Below are 25,894 nucleotides of genomic sequence, written 5' to 3'. Positions count from 1 at the left end.
AGGTAGTTTTCCGAGATATCGGGTGCATATATAAATACATTTATATTATATATATCCAGCAAACTATCAGTTCACAGATTTGTTGGATTCATCCCTAAAACCGGATAACTGATGACATTTTGTTTTCGCAGCCAGGCTTGCGTCAGCTATAAAACCTTCTAAAGACATTCATGTCAGAAGTTACGTACTCTTTAAAGATGACGCTATTTCAGGCATCAAAATAATTCTCCCAGACTTTCGAAATGGTTTTAAACTCCAGGAGTGGTCCGTATATGAGGACGCATGGTAGGTTTCAGTAGCGCTTACTGTGGATACTGTAGTAGTGGTCGCTTCCACTTTTGTGGTTAGCTAGCCAAGACAAAATCGTCTCGGGAAATCAGGTACGACTGATCAAATCAATGTGTAACTTGTTTGTGTGCTTCTTTCACTGACGTCCAAGACCGTTTTTTATCCAAGACATACTGGATATTGTTGTTCTTGCAAAACGGTACGTGAATATTCTAGAATAGTCAAAGTAGGTAAGAATAAATAATCTTACATTTAAATTCTAAATAAACGGGTCAATATGCGCAGAATCGCAACTGTTATTTTCTACAAAAAGTTGAGGATAAAATGTTTGATCATTTATTCGGCTTGGTAAATGATAGCATGAAAACTCCTGAAATTCTCAAAATGTTTTTTTTACTTTTTTCCTTTAGAATAAAACATGTAAACGATTGACGATAATAAAACGTACCCCGTGCATTAGTCCACTTCCAACCATCCACATTGTAAACAGTGCGAAGCATATTCGCGCCGACTGAATGCTCTGATTAGATTTGATGGCTCCCAAATAGGTCATTACGTCGACGTAATTGAAAAGGCAGGTGGCTCGGACAAAGTTCAAATCTGTGTAGAACAATTCAAGAAAGAATTCGTGGATTAGTAGCTTTTCTATGCATAAGCGTACGAAGAAGCAATATTTGGTTTGCGTATTTCGGACTACAGAGGATGGCGAACGCAGAAAAAACTAAATAAAGATACTTGCCTAAGACCTTACCATCGCAATGTCTGCATAATCCCAAATAATAAAATCTTGATTTGCATAGAAGGATCAAAGCAAGGGATGTAGCTATATAGTGCCAGATTTTCCCAGCAATGGTAGTAATAATAGTGAGTAGTGGCGCTAATGCTCTTAAAATTGTTTCTTGTGAAGTGAGCTCCTTCAGGCTAAGACTCAAACTTGTGAGACCCTCGGGATAACTGTGACTTTCCTCAGTTGAGTAGTAAGGCGGAGATCCTATTTTAAAAAGTAGTGGTAAAATCCTGATAGTAGGTATTTCCTTTCTAAGTTGGCAGACGTTTTCCCAGGACAACAGATTACGAGCAAAACTCCAACTTAAAACCCATCCTTTTTTAAGAAAAACAGTCTGTATGGAAGCACCCGGTAAGTGCTCAGGAACATGTGGATTACCAATTCGAATAATTTTATTAACAATATCGTTCACTGTTGCACCACACTCTGCTCTTTCTGCATGAACGTGTGTGTGAAAACAGCCAAAATTGTTATTCAGTTGAGTGAAATGCAGAACTTCTACTAAGGATCCAAGACGTTTCAAACCAGTTGAGTAAAGTGTAGAACGTGATAAATTTCGCAGCAGTTTTAATATAGCATTCGCCAGCCACATCTGTCGTTCACTAATGCTCAAACATTTTTCATTCACCTCAAAAGACTTCCCTGTCTGTGACTTCAACCCAAAGTAAAGTGAACTTACTTCGTTTGAGCACTGTGCGCAGTTTAGCCGAAAGTCATGCATGCAACAACCAAAATCACCGATATGAGGACCCTAAAAACAGCGTGAATATGTTCCGTCACAATTACACATAAATCTGTATTAGCTGCGATACGACTGCTGCTGACTGTTAGGTCCTAAAAAAGTTGATGAACTACTTTGGACAACCTCCACCGAACATGGACCGAATGATCGCAAACCCAGCAAGACAGACAAGTGACGGGTTCAAAAATATTACCAAGATAGCACCCTGCATTAAGGTCTCCAGACATAAGAGCTCTTCCTACATTTGGAATTTTCAAATTCACTCACAACCAAAAGTCAAACAATAGCCCTGAAGAAGAAGTGAATTCATCCCATGAGGGGGACTTTAATCTGGGAAGACGTCAATTGAGGCACGTGACCACGTGAGGTGGTTCCCAGAAGTTAAGGACTTAAGTGCAAGTTGATGACAATACTGATTAGTCTCTCGTGGCCAAACGGTTTTGATATTCAAGCTACCAGAAGTGAGGCCACATGTTCATGATTCCATGGAGTTTTGTGAGATGCACATTACTGACATTTCGCAATAAGGAAACAGCTGTACAGTGCCTTCCGGTTCTTCAGCATAGATTAGTTTCACTCGCAAGGCGCACTCCTTACACTAATCACAGCAAACACTTTAGTATGGAGCCTTAACAAATTGTTTAGCTGCTAAAAATCGCTTGCCGCAAGAAAGCGTACATAAAAGTTAGTCCGTTTTGCATGTTTTGTTACGAGTGAGTAAAAACAACATCCGCAAAACATTTCAGTCTGCCAGTGGCAAAAAACCAAAAGCATTTAGCCGGCTAAAATGGATAAATATTGGCGCGCGTGTTTCAACTTGAAGACGTTTGTGATCAAACGGTATAGTATTTTGCTACCAACTAGAAGCTCGCGGGTTAAAATCTTCTCAGATTCCTAATATGTGAACTGCTGCTTATCTTCAAACAGGTGTAAATTTGTCTTCGGCTCTTCAGCATCGACTTACTTCTCTAATTAAGCCACAAAATCGACTCACACTGCTATGAAACCATGTATTGTGCTGAAGGAAAATTCTAACCTTATACAACAATACGGCTGAGAACTCTTAAGAAATTCAAACTATATTGGCATTCCGTCGTGCTAGCCTTCCTGATAACGCAACGCTGCTGGCTCCGTTTCTGTAAAGCTAAAATGATTCTCGGTAATTAACTAAAGTATGTATGGAAAACCATGAAATCTTCGAAATATCTCAGGCTGGAGTTTGACGCAAACTTTTGTAGGTTTGAATATATCATCTCCACAACTCCATTGTTAAGACATTAAATTCGTCATTAAAAATACCATCCCTACCGCATCTCCATTTGTTTTTAGGGGTAGTCGCCACGCACCCTTGATGAGAGAACATAATGTTCTGGAACCATTTTAGAGACTTTTAATGACACACTATGAGTGCTGAAGAGAAACAGATAAATTCCTTCGCCGGTCTACACAGACCTCTAACTGATATACATAGTGGGATAAAAACGCCTCAGATAAAATTGTCCCACATAAGCCCCCTTTTCTAGTCAGTTAAATGAATCTTATCTGGAAATGGGTGTGTTAACTTCTCATGCAAATCTGATTGTTCTGTTCAAAATGAAACGGCATATTGTATTACGAAAAACTTTAAAATCCTATACATGGCATCCAGTGTCGCACTGCGCTATGAAGACTTATCTGATCAACGTGGCAGGGGAATAGTTCTCGTGTTCATTTTAGGGTACGCAAAAATAAGTTTTGTGCACATCAGTTTGAGAGATTCTTGAGACATTCTTTCAGCCTTTCAAAAGTACGTCTTAACACGGCACACTTTACTATTTACTTAATTTTCGTGCATTGATATCACCAAAAAAAGGTACGAATGACTCCAAAATGTAGGAGTAGTAGAGTTTGCTAAATTATATGGTTTCAGATTCATTGCTGCTAAAAATAAAAACGGCTTCTCGTGTTATAAAATGACTTCCCAGAACTTATGGCTTCACTATTGACGATAGTTCGAAATTCAAGACTTTTCCGTGGAAGATCGGGTTTCAATGGTAGAATCAGGGAGTGACTGAAAATATGCAATCTGCTATTCGTTTCGGAAGTCCCTGTTTTATCTCATAGCCCCTGTCAAGGGTAGTTCATTTTCATTGTTCACACAGTAAGTCATGTCTGAATAGCATGTGCAGTTGGGGATTGAGTATAATTTCACAACGTTGTACTTGTTCGCCGTCAAAGTTAGCTTGTGCAATCCACATCAACATAAACCTTAAGAACTTCAGTAGTGTACGTCCGAAATGAAAATGAGAAATTCGAGTTGGATGTATCTTATACTAGACGGTGGGAACCGCACTGAATAAATTCTTGGAGTATTTAATCAAAGCGTCCACACTAGTATCACGCGCACATCAGTCTCAACAAAAAAGTGCACATTTCAACTTTCGCTCGGATAGACGGGTCGTGTAAACTAAACTCACAGTGACTTACCCAACGACGGATTATTTATAAAGAGAGGTTAGACGCAAAGAAGGCATAGTTCACACACCGTAACATCCCACCCACTAGAAGGTCGTCTCACATGCCCAGCCTCTCTCCTCGTCTGGTACATTAAAGAGCGAATTCAAGCGTCTCTAAATTCGATGCTTCAGATAAACTGCCGTGTGCCGAAGATCACTTTTACGTAGTTTTTCGCCTGGCTTATTCAAGTCGGTTCCGTTCTTCCTTCTGCAACCACTGCTACTTTTTGATCCGAAAGAATACACGGATGATGCCTTATCATTCAGATTTTCTTATCCGATTTAAGAATTTGATCACCTGTTGAAACGTTTGGACGGCTTTTCAGTATTCGTAGAATGTTCTAGCAGGCCAAGTGCGCACCAGGCTTACGTGCACAGGTTTTGTAGGTTCGAATTAAAACTCATTACAAGATAAGTAACTATACAGTCGTTTGTAATTTATGTCCACAGCCCTCATCTCACTTAGTTTGAAAACCTAGGCTTCCAGCTCTTTTTGGTGATTTCATGTCTTGGCCGAATTTTACCTTCAAACAGTAACAGTTTTTACCTTGTTTCTGTGCATTAATTCTGACAACATTATAACTGTTGTGATTTATAAATTGTGAAACTTTCCGCACTTCAAGCCATAAATCAACCATGATTCCACGATAATATAACATATTGCCGAAAAGGTGTCGCTGAGCAAAAGGAAGTATGATGGTTAGTTGATCAATGCAGAGAGATAAACAGGAAGGAATGCGTGACTGATTGATTGTACAGAACCATTCTGGTAAAGTGAAGTCACACTCCACAAGGATATTGCCGGGTGTTTAGGTTCTGTATTAAACTGCCAGCCTAAATTCAACTTTGGTAAAATGCTTTAACTTTAAAAGTGGTCTGTGTTAAATTCAGTATAACAGATCATTTGCATAAGGCTGACCAAATACCCAAAAATTACTGAAGGGTGTACGAGAAACCATCGTCTTCAACTTAATATACGCACGCGTTTTGAGTCGAGGTACACGCTCGGAATTCCATGCACTGCAGTAGATCCCTAGGTAGGAAAAAACTACATGAGTTGCTCCGTGTTATTAGTTGCTTACTAATGGTCCCAATCCAAATAACGCTAATCAGTTACGCCTATTTTGCAAGACTTTATTTTGAGTTTCTAGCTTAACCAATAATAGCACCATAGAAATTTTCTACAGACTGTTCATTCTTTTACCTTGAGATGTTTTTGGGAGTAAACAGGTTACAATAATAAAGTCGCCAAAGCGGTTGCAATCTGGCTGACCGCATACAAATGCATGAAGAGTTTATCAAGGTTATGAACTTGAGAAACAGTCTGCCAAAAATAATCAAGAAACAATTAGACATCTGACTAATGTAATCTTAGGTTTGTTGTCGGGAGACCACATCCTATCGGAATGAACGTACAAATCTTTACACACACACGAACTAGCTGCACGGTAGTTAACTTAGACGTGAACATATCGAATTACTGTATGTTCTATGACCTTGTGATGGAATTCTCTTCATGGAAGAGAGGAACAAGTGATTTAGGTCACATTTACGTGTCTTTTTTCAGCATTAGGTTTGGTTGCAGGGGAGCGTTGATTACAAACTTGACTTTCAAGTAGGAGAGAAGAATGACTGAAATTTTGTGACCCACAAAAATGTTCTGGACTCGTAGTACTATTATTTATTTTTGAAGAGCATGGTCACAAACATAAACAGTAAATGCACTTTAACTGGTCATTCAAGCTCATCATCTTACCACGTGCCTTACTTGTCTTGCACTGATCCATGTTCTTGATGCCTGAATTCAATACTCTTGCACTGGGACCTATTTTGCCAATCCACCAAGAGTTTATTCCGCACCGGTGGAAACGGAGAGGATAGCCACAATAACGTTGCTTGAAAATTCCTACTGAGAACCAACTATCACCACACTAATAGTTACAACATTCAACAATGCCATCAAGACACGTTCGCTGGGACCACCTTTGAAAACCATCGACTTACCGTTGCAAATTCATTATTGTGTGATGCGTCCATAGGATCACGATGTCCCTTCTATCGGCAAGCAAAATACCATAACACTTTCAGAATTTTGCTTTTCCTCCGTCAATAGAATGCGACGAGACCAGTTACTTTTTACGTGGCCCACCCATACGTACAATCTATCAGCCGCCCAACAGAGGTTTGACATTTAAAAAATCCGGTAAATACATAGTGTCCAGTATCGCAGCATAAATTTTGCAACAAGTTAAGAGCAGGTCTTGCGTCATAACCCCATTACCCGGATGTCTGTCTTGACAGGAGAATTACTTCAGGGTGCCACCTTCTGGACAAACTAAGAAGTGGACTCCATCCTCATAGCACACCAAGAAAACGTTTACAGTGGAATGTGGAAGTTTCTCCTTTATCGCGTCGGCCGCCTATTAACTAGTGACTACATTGGACGTTGGTTCCTCTGAAGAAAATTTCCTGAAAAAGACTCAATATGAAATGTGGCTTTGGAACTTACCGTAATGTCGATGAGATTGGAAAGCTGCAAGCAATGACGGCGGAATCGCCACGAGTTCGATGAGTGACGTGTAGCTTAGTACAAAGTTCAATCGATCCGTTGCGGCGCAATACTAAAAAACGATATTGAGCAGCATGTTTTTGTTTGTTCGTTATAACAGTCAATAGTAATGTCTTAGGTGTTTCACTTTTTTAATGTTCAAATTCTAATAAGTCGAGTAAGTAGGGATGTATCTTTAGTGCCTTGCCAGGAAAAGGAAAATCAACCGACAGTCACAGCCGAATGCAGATTGAAAAAACTTCGCAACAACCTAACACTATTCATTTCTATAAACAAAAACTGCAGTCTAACGTAGCGGTTAGTTAACCATCCACAAACCGGCCGTACTTCGAAAGAAGGCCACTCTAATTTAACTAGCTGGTGAGTGGTGAATGAATGTTGGTCAGGGAGTCCCGGGTGGGGATATTTCCAAAGTGTAGATCCTCGAAAATTTATCTGTTCTATTACATAGCCACATTTATGAACCAAAGCCTGGAAGCTATTATTACTGCGTCCACGTTAAGCGGTTAATACCTCGGGGAGCTTTTGCTGACAGTGAGGATATTTGTCAGGTATAGTGAAGTCCATTGGCTACTACATCCGAATTTTTAATAGTCAGTCTGAATGGTCACAGTCACTCTGAATGGTCAAACTATAAATCCAAATATGGCAAAGGTTACTTCCATCATTTTTTCATGCTCAACGACTGTTATTTTCAACAAACTTAACTTTAAAGCTTTTCATGGGTAAACATTCGTCCATAAATCTTTTTCCGAATGAAGATCGTTTACTTTCACGCATCAGCTTTGAACTCTGGTCCCACAACAGATCATGTGAAAGACGGCCGCCTAAACCATCCGAATGTTAATTTATAATTCATATATTACATACAAAAAAATTAACAGCTAATTTTGAATCAGAGGCTGCAGCTGAAGTGGTTACTAATCACCCGAGATGTCCTAGTTCGCTTGAACGCGGCTATCTAAGGTGGTTAGTAGTCGTTTCGGTTCAGCTGATTCAAACGGCACTTCGGGGACGCGTGAGTAATGGTACGGATCTTACACTCGGCTGGGTGGTGCTCTACATCATGTCGTTGGAAAAGTGAAGTCATGCGGTAAGATGACAAGGCCAATAATAACGCAGTTTAGAGTGATCGGTTGAAGTAAACGATGGGTTTGCTTCAGTTCGCTTCAACGACCGTAATTCAAAATTATGCGCTTCACGGCAGGTCGAGGGCATAGACGGCTTTTAGAGAAATGGTTGAATAAGATAGCCAAAAAACACGTTGAAATCCCAGTAAGGGTAGATAACCTAACTCGATATGTTCTCAAGTAGATAAACGGATTTGGCTCATGACACAGATATTATTGTCAACGATATTCCAGCAAACAGTCGGGAATAACGTGAGGGTAGTGCAGCTTGCGGATAACCTTGAACAAGCACTTCTTCCAGGCATACGAGGTGGGATGATTTCGGCCCCATATGTAACTGGTTTGCAGATTCATTGTAAAAAATGACGATAGGATATTTGGCTTGGTAAGCTAGCACTTTTCGGCAACCAACGGATTTCAAACCAAATTAAGCATTCGGTCGGCTATCGTGATCAACAGCCCAAAATCGCAGACACCGTGAATATGTCGGGTGCGGGTCAACGTTTTCACTGGGAAGTTCTGAAGAGATAAATTGAGTGAATGTTGAAGCCGTGGTGTCTACTTGTGTCATGATCGCTATCACCTGGGATAACTTGACTTCGGCCGGCTTGGTTTGGGCTTGTGAGGTCAAAACATACCGGATGGATAAGAGATTGGCTCCTTCACTGAAGGCATAGACGGAGTGGAGATCGATTTCAAGTGGCCATTAGCACAGGTATGCTGTGTTTGACCTAAAACCACGTTATCGTATTTACCCTCCTCTAGCTTCGGTTTGATGATCGAGCTCTAATGAGCGTGACGAATTCAGGGTATATTTACAAGCTAAGTTTTTGATGAGAATCAAACATGTCATTAATACTCAGCTAATTCACTTATGGAGTTAGCATGCTGTCTGACTTGTTTATTCAGTTTAACACTTCGCAGCGAAAATGATGAAGAGGTTTACTTCAGTCTTTCACTTTAAGCTGTTATCAACCTAAAAGCTGGTGTCATGGCAATTTATGATTTTTCGCATGACATCGAAATTCCCGCTTCTGATGTAAAACGAGTCGCTTAGGGCACCTTTTTTACATCTACGTGGCGCTTGTTCTGACCAATCCATCTTGCCTCATGATAACGTCGCACAACATTACAAAAACGTGACGTACATGAAGTTTACCAAGTCCTGCAGCTAATTATTAGGAGTATAAAACATGGGCTATAAATATTCCAATTTCTGTTCTGTGTTAGTTAATCTGAAATGCGGAATGTACAGATGAAACTAAAAACAAATACTTCAAAGCTGGATTAATGAAGCAACGGAGTTCACTAAAAACAAAGAGACCACAGCTGAAGGATCAGTTAAACCACATTTTTAGATCTGTGATGCGTTCGCCTGAAATGATGAATTCGTGTCCTACAAATGCGACCTTAAGTCAGTGGAATATTCGTTCCTCTTACTCGTACACGTGATTCGTGCATCACCCAGAGTAAAAGCAGTATGCTTGTGCTCGATAACTAAGGTTCCCCGTTTTTGTTAACATCAATTTAGGCATAGAAGAAAAAATCTGATTGAGAGAAAAACTTGGACCCGAAAATGTATAACGATTCAAAACCAATTTTAAGCTTTCTAATAGTCATCAAATTGTTCCTTGTTATCGGCTGTGACGAACTACATTCTTGAGTATTGCTTCAAACGCTTAGCATCGTAGATCAATTAACGTACCTATGGATGTTGCGTATGGATAGAATATTATAATGACCAGATTACGTGCAAGTATAGCAATGTATGTCGTCAGAAGTTTGTAGTGAAGATTATAGTTAATGTCTTACTCGAAGTATATAATATCCCAAACAATATAAATTGATGATGAAATTGAGCCACGCCAGTATTTTGCTCTTCAAACTGAAGCATACACCTTGAGCACTGAACGGAGGTTGGCTGAAAAGGAAAGTAGAAAGGACAACCCTTGAAACAAATGTGTGGCATAAGGGTCACCGGCGGTGAACTACTGAGGAGTTCTCAGCAAACCTGTGAGTATTTTTCATGTTATGAAGTTAGATGGTGCATTGAAAGAATGCATTTTTGATTACTCAACTAACTTTGCATTCCGATTTTTCTAAACAGAGTCTATACGGGGATCATTTGATGAAGACTGAGCAGTGACTTTTGATAAGGATTCACAAAAGTTCAAGGTAAGTCAGTTCAGTTTACTGAGCTTTAGGACAAGTACAAAAGGCAAGACGAATTATTCTATTTTTGTTCAATAAAATTTGAGGAATAGTTTCGACAAATAGACTCTTTTGCAAATAAGTTTGGTTTACAAGGAAAACTTAACTACAACTTTTGTTTATAATATTTATCAACCAAATGTGCTGCACAAAGGCCACCTAAGGGTTTCATTTGGCACAATATAGAAGATATAGGAGAATATTTCCATAGAGAAAACTACTCACAAGGTTGCTGAAAACTCTTCGACAGACCACAACCGGTCGGACCTATTTGGAGTTCAGCATGTGGGCGCAGTCCTTAAGCTTTCATTTACCTTATTTTCTACTTGAACCCAAATTGGACTAATTTCGACAACTTCACTCATTTACAAGTCAATTCCGTTTTTACGGGAGACTCAAATAAAACATGAAGTGGTCTTTTTGTAGCACATTCGGTTGAAGAATGTCATGCAAATTAGTGTTTTATCGAAATCGGTTCAATTCGGGTTCAAATAAAACATAGGCTGGACGGAAACTTGGAGCTTGTGCCTACCTGATGAGCCTCAAAAAAAGCAAAACCGGTTGAGAAATGGGATTTGATAGCTGTGCACTAAAACCGCGAGAACAATGAGCACATTTTCTTCGAATATTATAGATTTTCCCTAAAAAAAGAGCTAAATTTTACTGGGTCGGATAGCTTTAAAACAGAACTTTCACGATGCTAGATTGTCTTCGGTGTCATACGAGTTAATAAGTTTACGGATTAGAACACCAGGGACCTCTCCGATTAATTTTAGGTTCTTCCTACTGCCAGTATACACTAACAAAAAGACCTAAACGATGGGCAAACTTGTTGACATGTTCAGCGTTCTTTAATAAGTGTGACTACTGTGTCCACAGTAAGGCAGTGTCTTGCTACACCAATGCGTTTTGCCTTCTCAAATTTCGTACTAAACAAATATTATAGCGAAAATTAGCTGGCGAGTCTCAGGCAAACAGATTGAAAAGCTAGATCACCAAGTATGCAGAGTTCACAGATATGGTAGCCAAATGACTTCGCGCCAGTTATATGAGCTGCATTGACGTGAAATTTACCCACATGAAAATCCATACCCAGTATTCTAACCTTTTTTGTCTACGACGTAATGGATCCTTTGACTAAACGACAGAAAAATAAGAAGTCAGAATGGTCAGTGGCAATTTGTGGTTGAACTGATACTAGCAAACAGTGGCCTACTTCTGGATCTTGGTTTATGAGGTAGGAAATTGGAGGACTGGACTCAATCAAAAACATAACTACCCTCCTACCAAATAACATGCAGCTGAACTACAGCAAAGCAAGTTCTCCTATCATATCAAAGTAGTTTGTATCATCGCTCCAATCAGACCAATTTTGAATGAGAGCACATCTAGGGCTGCATCGAACAGCTCGAAAATATGCATTCATTCCCACTTTTTGTATGAGGTAACAAAATACTTACAGAAGCGTCCAAGTCATACGAAGGAATATGAAGAATTTTCCTACCCATGCAAAGTGTTTGAAAGCAGCTAGGCAGCATTGGTTTTTTTCAAGAATGACGTCATAAAGATCTGTGTATCTCTGACCTCAAATAACCCTAGGCTTCTTCTGAATGAGAATTGACACAGTTGAACCTTAGCCAAAGTCAGCTGGGAGTTCGATCAAGAAGAAGGATATGTTTCCTAACTCTGGCTTGATTGTTCTGCTTGTTAGTGGTTGTGTGCACCATCGATGTTTATGTGAATACTCGGAATGAAATCAATGAGGAGATTGTTTAGCGTGCATGCTTTGCCTGCAGTTCTCGAAAGAAGCTTACCCTGTGTTGCTATAGTGGGTTGTAGGCTTTGTGAAACCAAGGCAGAATTTAAGGCAAACTGAAAACCTTATGGATGGCCTAAAATCAGTTAAGCTTTCCAGGGAGTTATTATCAGGCTTCCGAAAGAATGTCCCATCTGATGATCAAGCTTTTTGACTGATTTATAAATTAGTAGTCGGACATAATTCTAGTATTTAAAAAGATTGTCTAATAAGACTTGATCTCTGAAATATTATCTATTCATTTGAGTTTCGACTTGCTGCATCCCTCATACAAGAGGCAAACTACTTGTTTATTATGGGAGTGTTTACCATCTGGCTGAAAAATATTGTTTGTTTTTGTAACCATAAATTAATTTTTTAATATATCACGGAGCTGGTGGATTAGCAGTAGCAAGTTTGTGTTTCATGTCAGATTTCCAGAGTGCAAACCGCGACACGCAGTGCTTTGAGCCTTTGGGTTAGACTGACGGGAATTATTGTACCAGGATAGAAGGACGGCGTTCAAACGAAAGCGATGCGGACATGAATTCTACCCCCAGCCACCGACAACTTATGTTGTGCTAGTCTTTTAAGGCCTGACGACACCTACCAAACTGCTGTCACAGATGTTAATAAAAGTAGCAAAATATTTATTTGAGCTGGATTGAAGAACTAGTTTTGGGCACAGCATAATAATAAACGAAAAGTTCAGAACAAATAAGGCAAACACCACCCACTTTCTTGGCTCTTTTGTCCAAAAATAATCTCACTTGTCTGCATTATAATCACCTTGAAGATTGATAAATAGAGAGAAATTTCACTCGGTACACGTTACAACGCTTTTCGTTGCTTCAGTTGAATGGAAACAATGAAAGACCCTGGAAAAGCACGTCATGGCACACTGAGTGAAATAGGTTTCTAAAATCTTTGAACTCCGTGATTACAGTCAGGCACCTGTGTAATAGCCAGAGTAAAGTATTTAATGTCCGACGCAAAAAAAGCATAGTTCCTCTTTAACCCAGTGCTGACATTTTGACGCAATTAGACCTGATGGTGGTGTGTTTCCAGTTCTTTTCGAATGCGACATTTGCTACCATGTCCACAAGATGATGCTGCAACCTACCTTGTAGGGCTTTCCCAAAAAAGTGTACAATTGAGGTAGCAACCTTATAACAAATAACAAATATGGCATGAATCTAGAGATTAGAACCCGGGTGTACGAACGTCAGACGAGTAAAAGCACCAAGCAGATGTTCGGCGTAGCCGATGAAATTGAGAAGCGCATCAAAATTATATGGGGAATGTGCTCAACAAAAATCAAATAGAACGTATTTCCTTTTGATAATAGAGAAGAAAACGCAAAACTGTTTGATGGACGTGCGAAACAAAAGTTGAGCTAAGGTGCATTGTATCTGTTGTTTGGAGATTCTAGTGTTTGACCAAACCCCGTTGCATTCTTTGTAGTTCGCCGTGAAGAATAGTCGTGGTACGACCCACAGTAATTGGGTCTGACACAATCTTGGACGGTCAGAAAAGTCGTACTTCTCACAAGCTTGTCAGATTCGAAGAACGAACACATTGCTGAATCGCAATGTAGGGTGATTAACTCATTTTTAATATCAGGTGCACGAATTCACCCCATCATAATAGGTGTGACGACTCATATTGCTAGATTAGGCTAGAAAATCGATGGGAATGTCAGCGGTTCATGTTGTATAGATGGCCGTGGTTCTGTTCGCTGTGCTGGCTATTTGGATTACACCATTTTGCCACCAAGCGAGATGACATCATTAGTGCGTAGTACGTCGGCGGTGCGTTGCCATGTTTCGTATTTCGTGTGACTGTCTGGGTGTCACTATGGTGCCAACGATCATTTTTCAAGTGGGGTCCCGATCAGTCCGGCGATACGTGCACTGACGCACTACGATGCACCATCAACTTACTACGCACTGAAGATGTAACCTCAATTAGCGTCAAAATTTGACAACCCAATTTCTAAGCCCAGTGAACAGAACGAAAAGACCAGCAAATCTGAGAATAGCCGGGACATATTTCTGTAGAACGATTTTTCCGTTTCTTGGAAGGCTAATTTAGTAAAAGTTCCAGGATACTCACCATTGTAACCAAGTTCAAAATTTGTGTGGCATAATTTGCCGTCTTTTGTCAGCCTTCTTGCAAGGCAATCAAGGTTTGTCGTCCACGGCACCTAGAATTTTCTGAGCTTTCCGCCTCAAAACCATATTTTCATGCAAATAAGCACCCCTAATTTTTGGGACAAACGCGTTTTATTAAGTTAGATCCAGTTTACTGTATAGGTATCCGCTTAACCTGCTCCATCTTTGGAAGCTTAAAGTTTTTACGACTGAATCCTTTCGTAGCTACCTCTTCTGGAACCAAACGCGGGTGGTGGAATGTCGGAATCTGAATTGAAATTTACTTCGATACAGGTGTTTATCCACTCAGTTATTCACCTACTCATTTGCCCAGCTATTGACAAACCTTACTAATTTACTTGGTGGGTTATTCAGTTACTTGGTCAATCGTTCATTCAATCGCCCACTGGCTAATTAACTTTCACCCAAGAACTGCTTTCTAGAGGAGGTGCATATTTACCTCCGTTTTTAGTGAAAGGAATTTGGGAACATAATGTACATGGCTGATTTTATGAGCTTGACGGTAACAACAAAATCGGCCAATAATTTAGATTATCACTTTAGACTGTTCCTGTTTCAAGTAAGGGACATTTCTTTGAGCATGTTAATGCTCACCTTAGAAAAAAATTCCCTTAGCAGAGCTTCCTCTTTTGCGATACTGAAACCACGAGAGTTATATATATATATATATATATATATATATATATATATATATATAAATCGCTTGTCAAAAGAGGAAGGCAACGTAACAGCGTGTTGTAGAAAATAACTGTCACCATCGATTGTTTCTGATGAGTGAACTAGAATCATTTTCACGTATCACTTACTCCACTGTCTCGATTATATAAAATATCCACGAGAATGTGCACAAGACATTATGGACGGTAAACTAAAATGAAATAAAAACGATGTGTAAGCATAAAACAAATTAGTGATGTGTAAAAGCGATAGAATCTGTCATCATTGAAGAGCACCCAGTTCAACCGAACACCCTAGCAGCACTTTTTGCGAAAACCAGCTTTGTACAGATGCGTCATTGTTGCTGTTTTTCTTATATAAAACTATTCAACTCTTCATCTAAATAAAAATTTCAGCCATGCCTGTATTCATACATTAGTTTTTGCCGTTTTTTGCCGAAATGGTTTGATTCTTCTGGCACGATGTGTCGACGTATTTCCTTCTGTGGGAAAGGAAAGATGCAGCCATTTCACCCTCGTGTTTAACCTGCACGAAATTGTACGTTAACAAGTAAAACGACCATTCGGGCCTGGGAAAGTTTATATAAAACAGACAGTTTTTGTTTAACGTCAGTTGCACGCGGTGACAATTTTAGAAGTTTGGTACCAACGCTAAAAATAAAAGCAAGGGTACCACGTGCCTACATAACTGTCTCTGTCCTCAAAAAAATACGTGTCTAATGTCTCTTTAGTGTCTGTAGACATGTGACAATTTAACACTTCAAGTTAGAATTTAAATTACTAACTCTCCGATACATCTTTCTGTTCTAACTGCTTTTCTAAGCAAAATGAACCGGCTAGCTAAACGACAAACGTTGATACTCGTAGAAAAAATCACCGTTTTGTCGACAATGTGGCTAATACTTGGCTTCTGATAAGCAATGCAGCAACATTACTTCTAAATCTTTCAGCGCGGCAAAATATATACTGCCTGCGATATTATTACACGCGTGGCAATTAGTTGTAGCTAAAAAGTGCCATTAAAAAGGAGAGGAGAGTGAAGTAAAACACACATGAACTTGTGTATGTATGTGTGTATCTCAAGAGGCCTGAAAATTGATAACGCGTTCTGAGTAGTAACATAGAGTGGTAGCCTTCTATGCGGATGTTTCCCAGAACGAGCGTTAGACTGGAAAATGTCCGTAGATAATGGAAAGCTGTTTATGCCACTTGGTAAAAGATTTTCCTGCAATTCTCTAACACTTTCGATTTTGTAACAACGATTCATTGTGAAACTGCGGTCATCCGAGCGACAATCGTTTCTATCAGACTTCTGGATCACGCCAAATGCGCTGGATCAACAAGAAAGCGTATGAACGTTAAAAGTTGCTCAATTTTCTATCTTTTCCAACGGTCGTTGACAGAGGCCTACGGATTTATGAACATGGTGACACTTCTGTTTGCTAAACTCTCTCGTTGAATTTAGTCGAAGCGTCTCGTGGTAAGCCTGTCGCACGTAGTTGGTGAATTCATTTTTTCCACATAGGTAGAACAGATATCATTTTATGATATCTGAGAGCTGGCAAAAAGAACCCTAGGCGTACCAGTACAAAAGGATTCACTCTGCTATCTCTCTGAAAACTGCTTCTAAGCGCGAGTGACACGAGGAATTACCGTAGAGAAAGATCGGTGTTCTGAGACCCTGTGAACGCAACCCACTCAGCAGCCTCCAAATTCACTGGTCGCAGCAATAACTCGTAGGCGTTAATCTTTTGAAAGCAAAACCGAGTACACTATCAACTCACACTGTACCAATAATGAGTGAGCTATTTCTTCTTCATGCTGTATAATTCTAATTGACCGACTTATGATTCGGTAGCAAAATATTTTAAACTAAGAACCCAGCTGAATCTGTCGGTTTTGACGTTTCCAGACGACTGAATGTGCTGCACCAGGCTGCCTCTTGTTTCAGTCGCTACGATATTCGGAAACATCAAAATCAAGAGATTCAGCAGGTTTCAGGTGAGTCTCTCGAAAAAAACAAGTGTTTGCAAATGGGTGTATATTCGCTAAGTTCGGGGAATTGGGTTTCAAGTAGAACACAATGTTGACGGAAACTCAGGGACTGCGCCTACCTGATGAGCCCCAAACAGGGCAAAACTGGTCGTGGGCTGTCGAGGAGTTTTCAGCAACCTTAGGAGTAGTGCATTACAAAATACAGTTTAAACTAAGGTTCATTGATCCAAGTAACCGACTTGTCGTTGCATCCTTAACTGTGCAAACTTCGAGACAAAACTTTTCCTCAGTTGTCAATTATCTGTTGAGTCCAGCACCTCAGAATTAGAATGAAAATTTTTCAGTGTACGGATATCCACAAAAGTACCTGACTAGTGTCATTAAACTCAAGTCCCTGTCATATTCTGCAGCTAGTATCAGGTGTTAAACCCATCTCGATCTAACTAACCATCTCTTTTTCTGCGTCATTCAGTGGATTATTGTGAACGATTTTTCTCCTAGGAGCTCAGTTCAGTCTTCCAGACATCAACTTAGTAATCTCCCATCTGCCGTCCATCTGTAAAACAGTAGGGCGAACCAACCAAAGTATCATCTTCAGGCCCCACGCTGAGCCATCTCACGGGTCTGCTGCTGCAACTGATTGGTTTTTTTTGCTCTCTAGCTTTCCCAACGCTCTGTTTTGTAATATCAAGTGTGCGAAATCGATAAAATGAGCGAAAGTTTCGTCCATCAATTTGTGAGTTGATTGACATCCTAGCCGCCACTGGAAATGAATATGGCCCAAAGTCTTGCCTCCTTCTAATTAGGTACCCTTAAAGCCAGGGCCTTTTACTAGTCCAGTGCCGTATCAGTTTTATTGGCTAACCTGATTTCCTCACAAGTGACTCGAAGCCCGTGAAACATCAGGGATAGTGGACAGGCTCATAAGGGTAATTCCTACTTTTTTCGATTCGTCTTTCCACAACACTTCATCGTATGTAAAGCAGCACCAAAGCGCTAATGCGATCTCAGACTCAAGCCATCTGAATCGGTGTCCTACCTTTGAAGCATTGATCAGTTGTTACCTCACAGAGGCGTAGCGTCTACTGCCCAAAGCCACAGTTTCTACTGGACGGGTCGGATCATGAACTGTTGACTCATGACTCTGCTCACTGCTGCTTAGATTGTGGCGACTCTTAAGTGACAGCTCAGTCCATCGACGAAACTCGCACGAAAGAAGAGTTTGCGAAGAAGATCAGTGGATTTTTTCGAATATCTTTTGGATTCCAATCGCTTCTAGTAATCTTTCTGTCCTTGACAACCGATCTGCTGCAGAAATAATTCGATTCCTTCGAGAATCAATTCTTAGTTGTTTTTTTTCGTTTGTGTTGAATTGCCGAAGTAAGAGCACCAAACAGCTTAAAAAAATCACATCTGGATGTTGGGTACTCGTTAACTATGGAGCACCCGAGTTTCCGTGACAGCGTTGTTAACCGTTGACAAATTCTATTAAGTACTATCCGAAATGACCAATAGAAACTGACTAATGAATAGAACTGAAAGCCGAAATATGATGGTGTGTTCATTTATCCCATCCAAGTCCCGCTAAGTTGGTGTTGTGGCCGAGTTTGAGTGTGCCGTGCCACAGGAGTTTACACTAGCTTGGACCGTGTTCCCTATTATTCAGCCATCATAAGATGGTCAAAGGAGAATGTCTCGGCAAAAACTGTTGTTTTCCGTACCATGAGATGGTCTGGGGTTTGAGTAGTGCCCTTCAGGACAGGACAGTTATCAAGGTCACATACCTCCTTCAGTTGGCCAACCTTTTCATATTATGAGAAGCAGAATGGACGGTTGAAATCATCGCCACCAGCAACATCACTTGGACCCAGAAATTGAACGTGACCACCAAAGTATAACTCAGGTCCAAAAACATTTTAGTTTAAAAAAAGCCCGATATGGATCCCAACACATTTTCTGTGTAAAGGAAAATCCAAAGCAGTCTACAATAACCCATATCCAGATCCAAAGGGTCTGGGTCAGCTTTACAACCAAATTGGTTGGACCATTAAGTCCTTTGTCCCTAGGGATTTTGCCGAGAACAAGGTAATACCAGCTGCATGTGAGTGTCAGACTTTTGAGTCAGGGATATCTTAAAAACTGTCACCTAGGCTGGGAGAACTGTTCACCCTTAATGCTATTTCTTCCCAAACCCTTATCAGCCTGTCAGTAAAGGATACAAGATCATTCCGCTGTCAGCCCTCTAACTGAGCTCCTTCATTCGACCCAGGAAGTGAAACCAAAAGGAGGCTCCTGGAGAATCTAGTTCTAGTAAGCCAGCTCATTGAATTTTTATTATTCCTGGACATCGTCTCGAACTCTGCATTGGTTGTTCTTACTCATTTTCTGTGGCCTCCTGGTTGGTTCCTGAGTTGTTCGTATCAACCAGCTGTCGTTATTTTGCATTGTGCCAAAAGTTTACCTGTACTGCTGACTGACACGAATGGCCCTTGTTGACTGAGTGACCGTGCATTGCGTCTATTGTCACTTTTACACTGAAAATTCTGGCGATTGTTAAGCAGGCATTGAACTCGATTGATCGGTTGATCGCGTTTCTTTTTTAGTTTGTCTCCACAGGCTCTGCGGTGCCCCTCAACCCTACAATCTGCAGTCGATAAATTCAAAAGGACTATTCTGAAGAGAAGCTCCCAACGCCCAACAGCTCCTTTGGTCCTCCTCCCTAACGGTTAGCCTTTGCTGTGTACCTAAAACAATCATGAAATATCCAAGCTTGAGATAGCATAACCAGTGAATCAGAACGAACTCTGCCTTTGGACATTGTACTCTCTCCCGTGTTGTACTCAATTAAATGGGTATGCTCAGGGTTCTAGCTGGACAGCTTGGTGAATGTCAGTGTTAACAGAGATACTAACTAGTGGTTACATGTTTTGACGGCATAGGCTCCGACTTTTGTCAAAGGCAACACAGACCATAACTAATTGGATAATTCACGACACCAAGTAAAACAAATTAAGCTTATACAGTCTGACTAAGCCAATAATGGATGCCGTCACAAATTCAGCTACTCTGACTAATGCCCGAAAATTCATAAGGGTACGCAAAGCCTCTGACAATGCAACAGGTTACTAAGACTCCAAATTGTGAAGTCTGGACGAAGATAAAGAGAGCTGGTCAACAGTGAATGTCCAGGAGACGAAGATGGCTTTCGCTACCAGAGACTATCCAATCCTTGCTAACCCTCTATCGACCTGCCAGATGAAAGATAGCGTAAATGAAATAAAAATTCTGCGAAAATTCAACAATTTTCTAGCAAAATTATTGTCTGATTTGTTAGATCAATCACTTTACAGCTAACTTCAACTCATCTAGTGAGTCGCTGTTCCTAAAAACACACTCGAACTACATGTGGACCGCAACTGGCTAAAGTAAAATTAAGTAGATCGCAAAATGTGCTCTTTTGAATGCGAAGAGGCACAAAGTCAAGATACGTCGCGCTGTAACCTGTTTAATGAAAGTGAAGCAACTATTGGTAGTTTGCGTGACCACACTTCTCCCCTGGATCTGGAATGTGGATTAATACACCCTTCAGCTACCTTTCAACCGACATTACTGCTTGATGATTTCAGCGTTGGTTGCATTACTCAAGAGTTATCTTTGACCCAGTTAACGGTCTACCAGGTAGTAAATTTCAAGGGAGCTTCTGTGCTATAAGTGAAATAAGTCTATTCAATCTGTTTATTTCGGCTAATAAGTAAGGTCCAGTTGCGTGCTTCTTGACACTCCAGCAGCTGGGCTGCAGCCATCGAATCATTTACTTGCAATGAGCAATCATCCATGCTTGGACCTTATGGACCATCCCTATTGATAAACAAGTTCTCTCAACTTCGAAACTGGTGCTTTCTTTTTGGAGTAAACTGAACTCAACATGTTGAAGAAAGTTAGAATGGTGTGTCCGTGAAAACTGAGTCCTAAAAGACAGTTGAATGAATACACTCCATTGCACGAAGTTTTATTCTATCAAACTTTCCCAAAAACAACGATTAAGTAACACCATAATCCCCATTTAGTTCGAACATTTTTACGTCAATTGATAGGTTATAGACACTTATCGTTAGAGCCTAGAAGCAATCTAAGTGTTCTAACCGAAAAGTGTTCACGAACATTTACTCATGCAAATGTACTTAACCTATGTTCAGAAACCGAGAAGCACCACAAGCCGGGAGACACCGGATAGAGACCTCCTAGAGTTTCGTATGATGATTACCGCTGATGAAGCGAAATACACACATTTTGCATACAAATTTGGTTCTGATGTGAAACCCACCTGAAAGCCAACTGAAACTTTCGTTTATAATTTTAAGCAACTGAATGTGCTACACGAGACCGCCTCGTGTTTTAGTTGGTTCGATACTCAGGATTGAATTTGAACTCTTTAGTCGTATGGATATGCGAGCGTAAGCACAAGCTGCGCCAGTCACTTAGATGCAGTTACGCGTGATGCTATACAAGATTACCCAAGCAGTGGTGTTGCTCAAAGGAGACTTGCTTAGCTGAATAGTTGTTGAAGAGCTGGTTGAAGTGGACTGGTAACCTTGGTACTTTTCAGCCGCGAAATCAAAAAGTGTCCAGTCTCATGAAACCCCGTTTAACAACCCACACGTCTGTGTATCCGTGCATGGTATACAGGATTTTCAGGATATTCCTCTAGTGCACCACCACCTTTCTGACATGACGAAATTTTCTTGGGATTTTTGAGCTTGCATTCAGAGATGGTATCGCAAACATAACTCGAATGATGAAGGGGGTATAGCCCCATCCAATATGCTAACTTTGGCATGTCGAGGAATTATTGGATGCAATTTTAGCATCACTGATGCCATTGTAGTATAGAGAAATCTAACCTTTATTAGTTAGACTTCTGAAGAAAGGCTTGGTAGCAAATGATAGACTGATACGAAGGTCAAGTAAAATCTAACCTGGCACCTAACTCTTGTTTATTTCACATTGCCGGAGAATCGAACAGAAAGCATGCTTTTATATGGAGTGAATAATAACAACCTATTACATTAAAAACTATATTTCTGAATTAGCACTGCGGTTAAGGAACTCCTCTGTTACCAAATCACACAGGACCTTTTTTTACTAAAAAAAAACAAGCTTCAAAAGCATGAAGTTCATGTACAATCTTCACAACTGGAATCTGAGAACAAGTATAACCAGGCTTTACACTACCCACGAGTCAGTAGGATATAATATACTTCCAGATACAACCAGAATAGCCAGTTCCAGGCAGGCATGAAATTTTACACCTGGTTGTTCGATACAACTGAGTATAGATTCAAATTAGTGGGATGGCAATCTGTACTACGGTCTGCTGCGCTCTGGTCCGAACATAATACACCAATTGTTGTTTACACGCTCACAAAAGAGGGCAACTGCATATCCTGTAAACTCATTCTCTCCACGATGTAAGACGATTCAAAACCGCAGTCAATTGTCCAGATGTGCTAACCATATTTAACTGTTGGCTTGAAAAGTGCGACACAAAAAATAAAGTAATAAATAACCGGCTTATGAAAAACCGGCGTCACGAGTAGTACATGACCTAAATGTCTAGCCTTTTTTCATTCGTTGGTTAACAAAACTGTAACACACTGAGGTGACTGACAATTAACCAGCAGACAGGTTAACCGGAAGTCGCCATGATCTGCTACCTATAGGATGTTTATAAAGGACTTGTAGGTTTTTTATACAGATAGGTGGTAACTGACACAGGTTTATCCGTCAGTGACTGCTGGACAACTGTGTGACAATCGGTTTGTACAGAATGCGGGTGATCCACCGATCTGATGTAAACCCGAAGGGATAAGATCGATTGGCGAGAGTACAAGTGCCTGTTAAGCGTTACTAGCAAAGTTGGTACTGGTCTGGAGTTGCCCACCAATTTCTTTACTTTTTTGAAATTTTAGTTTACAGGTTCCATTTATCGACGCATTTTAGAATCATTATTATCCACCCAAAAATAGACGTAGTCCTTATTTACGAGAGGTTAGTTGAACAACCGGGGGGTTTGTTGCTGGGCAAAGTTTCACTTTTGACACATTCGTCAGGCCAATAATTAGCTAGGTTGAACGGGTTTCAGGACAGTCAGTGAACTAATCATTGAGATTTTTTTGACTGGCCGACTTAACCACGCCTAGATTTCAGTCAGAGGCTGTTGTTCGTTGGTTGGTGAGAATGGCTAATGCATAGGATAGATTGGTTATGGTGGATTGTAATCACGTTGAATCGAGACCTTTTCCGGTCTAGGTTACCCTACAAAGATGCCGTTCGTAGATATCATTGGCTCACGTGAAGCAGGCTAGGTCAATTAAAGTGGGGTTGGGGTGAAGATTAAGCGAAGCTTAATCTGCCTGGATTTTATATATTCACTAGTAACTAAACAGCACCTCGTGTCACCAAGTCCCTTATAGTGATTAAATTATGTAACTTGGGGTCATCCACAACGGCAGCTGATGTTTCCCGATAAAACTGCGGTAAAACTTCAACCATTGGAAATTTAAAGTGTTCCAGGTGGGATCAGGCACATTCAAGTACTGGCAGATCAGACATTGACATGCCGCATTACACAAGCCTGCCTAGGTGTCCAGTTTTTTGGAACTTCAGTAAATATTCGACGCCGATGGATTATAATTGAGCTGAGTTGACTTTGTATTGAGGATATGTTAGGTCATGAAAACTCTGAATATCTTCTGTTACGAACCCTTCAACGAAGATATCGTTTCCCATCATTTTCGATTCGTCGGAAAATGAAAACAATTTTACTCGTTGTAAAAAAACGAGCCCCTGTCAGATCATGGGGGACGGGTTGCTCTTGAAAGAAGACCCCTTGAAGAACAGGCAATAGTACTGAGGGTCAGAAACAGAAATGACATTGAATAATAACTTCTCTTATTTATACCACTTCTAAATGTCGATATGGTAAATGTCACATTGCTAATGATCCGAAGAGAGAAACAATGCCGCCGGTCGAGTGTGATCATTTATGCACCATGTTGATAGAGCCACTCATACAGGACGTAATGTGACAGACCAACAGGGTCACCAGTGTCACCCATTAACTCACTGACCTCTTCAGATTTGTCATAGCTGTGACCACACACCAATACAGAATGGATATTGGTAGATAGACAGAAAGGCTTTTGGTAAAGTACATTAAAAGTGATGTTAGAATCAATCACCTGACTCTCCGAAAGACTCATCACTACGCAGGTAGTAGAACTCCTCGATCGGATGGTCGGCCAAAACTGGTTGTGTGGCTTCAATCTCTTGCATAACTGTCTTATCATTGTGCAGTACAACAGCACGTGAAGCATTAGATTATCATGATTCGGGGGCTGACTAGCAGCTTAAGTTTGGGATGTACAGGCGTCAGCCAAGTAATTATCCTATGATGAAAACAATCAGTAGAAGCAAGTTTTTGAATATCCTCGACGTTCATCGGCTAATTCTTGCTCCGAGACCCCTTCTCTTAGACGGCTAAGGTGATATGCGAACATTTTTCTGCCACTGTATTCACCTAATCTTTTCCTGATACAAGCCCCTAGTACAAACGTTTCGAAAGACAAATAATCAGTGGTCACTCGTGAGAAATGTTCGATTTTGGTGTAGCTTTTTCAAGGAGAGGTGAAAAAGTAACGCGTCTACACAGCTCCTAAATTGAAATGTGAGTACTTATGATAGACCATTAGCGACCCGGACAGTCAATTTAATGAACCTATCTCTCAGAATCCTGCTGCATTTATGTTACGACGCAGTTGGAAGATAAACCGGGAATATTGCAAAAAGCATTCACATATGATCCAGTGCTAATAGCAAAAAGTACTAGAAAATAAGTGCCACAGGAAAACTGTGACCTACCATTACTATACCAGCGCGGTAGGAAACCGTCGTGTATCGTTCACAGTACAACTTCAGATTGAGCTTCTGTCGAGCAGATGGTCCTCTAAAGTACAACCGAAGTCGCTGCTTTAGTTGACCCCACCGGTCAAGGTCGTCTGTTGAAGAGTCTTTCTCCTCCGTGCCAAAGTCAAATGGCTTCTTCGTTTTTAATTTTAATGTACTTCCCCAAGGGGGCCAAACTTTACCATATTTGACCGAACTTAGACGATGAAAGCGCGAACTCGGATGAATTTCGGGGGAATCCGGCTCTTGCGGTGCTTCCTGTAATGCATGAACTGTAAATCTATGACTGGTCGTCACGGACTGCTTCTTTCCGTAAATATTCTCACATTCTGAAATGTCATCACTTGACTCCACTTCCGTGCACTGATCTTCGCTATTATCGCCATTGTCTTTACAATACATGCGAAGTATTCTACCTCGCTCGACATCTGGGATCACTTGGGACCTTTGGATACTTTGTTTTGTTTGCTTGGGTTCAAAATGACTCTCGTGCCGACGAAGGAAGAGCCGCACTGCCCGAAAAACCTTCATGCCGATTGCACCACATAGGATAAAACATGTCACCGTGAATGGGGCCCACCACGGGATGATGTCCTTGCTACATGATTCTGGGGGACTGAAATCGGCCATTTCCACTAGTTCATCAAATGACCGACCAAAATATTGGCAAATATCGTGAAGCTTACAGCATCCAAACTACTGCTTTGATGACCCCATTCACGCGCGGACCTATCGCGGATGGTATATAAGGACAACCACGTATGTCCAGCCAACTAATGTCCATCTTAGTGTTGCTGAGGGTCTACCAGCCGCGTGTGATTGAATTAGTTCATAATAATCGTGCAATCATGTCACTCCGACAAGGTAGAACAGGCGATAGCTTGTTCTCAGTGTGCAAACAGCGCGCGTCATGTGCAAGGCCACGGAGCCAATGGAATTGCTGCACAGCAGTCATATGTGAATAGACTCCTGCTGCTGACTGTCCGTGGTGCATTTGTTATAGATGAGGTTGTGGAAAACGACAATGCTGGCTGTCATATCCAGGTACTGACCTAGTGCTATCTTG

At 40.7% G+C, this 25,894-nt stretch overlaps 1 protein-coding gene across 1 annotated transcript in view; it reads right to left on the bottom strand.

Annotated features, from left to right (window-relative positions):
* Positions 1–25,458, bottom strand: part of T265_03018 (hypothetical protein) — a gene marked incomplete at both ends in the record, with an annotated part of 55,810 nt that extends 30,352 nt beyond the window's left edge. The window contains 5 exons of the mRNA XM_009167407.1: positions 737–933; positions 6,822–6,933; positions 9,824–9,932; positions 16,522–16,616; positions 24,784–25,458. Of these exons, the coding sequence (XP_009165671.1) occupies positions 737–933; positions 6,822–6,933; positions 9,824–9,932; positions 16,522–16,616; positions 24,784–25,458 (1,188 nt within the window). The remainder of the gene's footprint in view (positions 1–736; positions 934–6,821; positions 6,934–9,823; positions 9,933–16,521; positions 16,617–24,783) is intronic.
* Between the last annotated feature and the right edge of the window lie 436 nt (positions 25,459–25,894).

This window comes from Opisthorchis viverrini (assembly GCF_000715545.1).
Source record: "Opisthorchis viverrini unplaced genomic scaffold opera_v5_41, whole genome shotgun sequence".
In the NCBI taxonomy this organism is placed as follows: Eukaryota; Metazoa; Platyhelminthes; class Trematoda; order Opisthorchiida; family Opisthorchiidae; genus Opisthorchis; species Opisthorchis viverrini.
The sequence above is the reverse complement of the archived record's forward strand: the minus strand, read 5'-3'. Positions and strand labels throughout refer to the sequence as shown.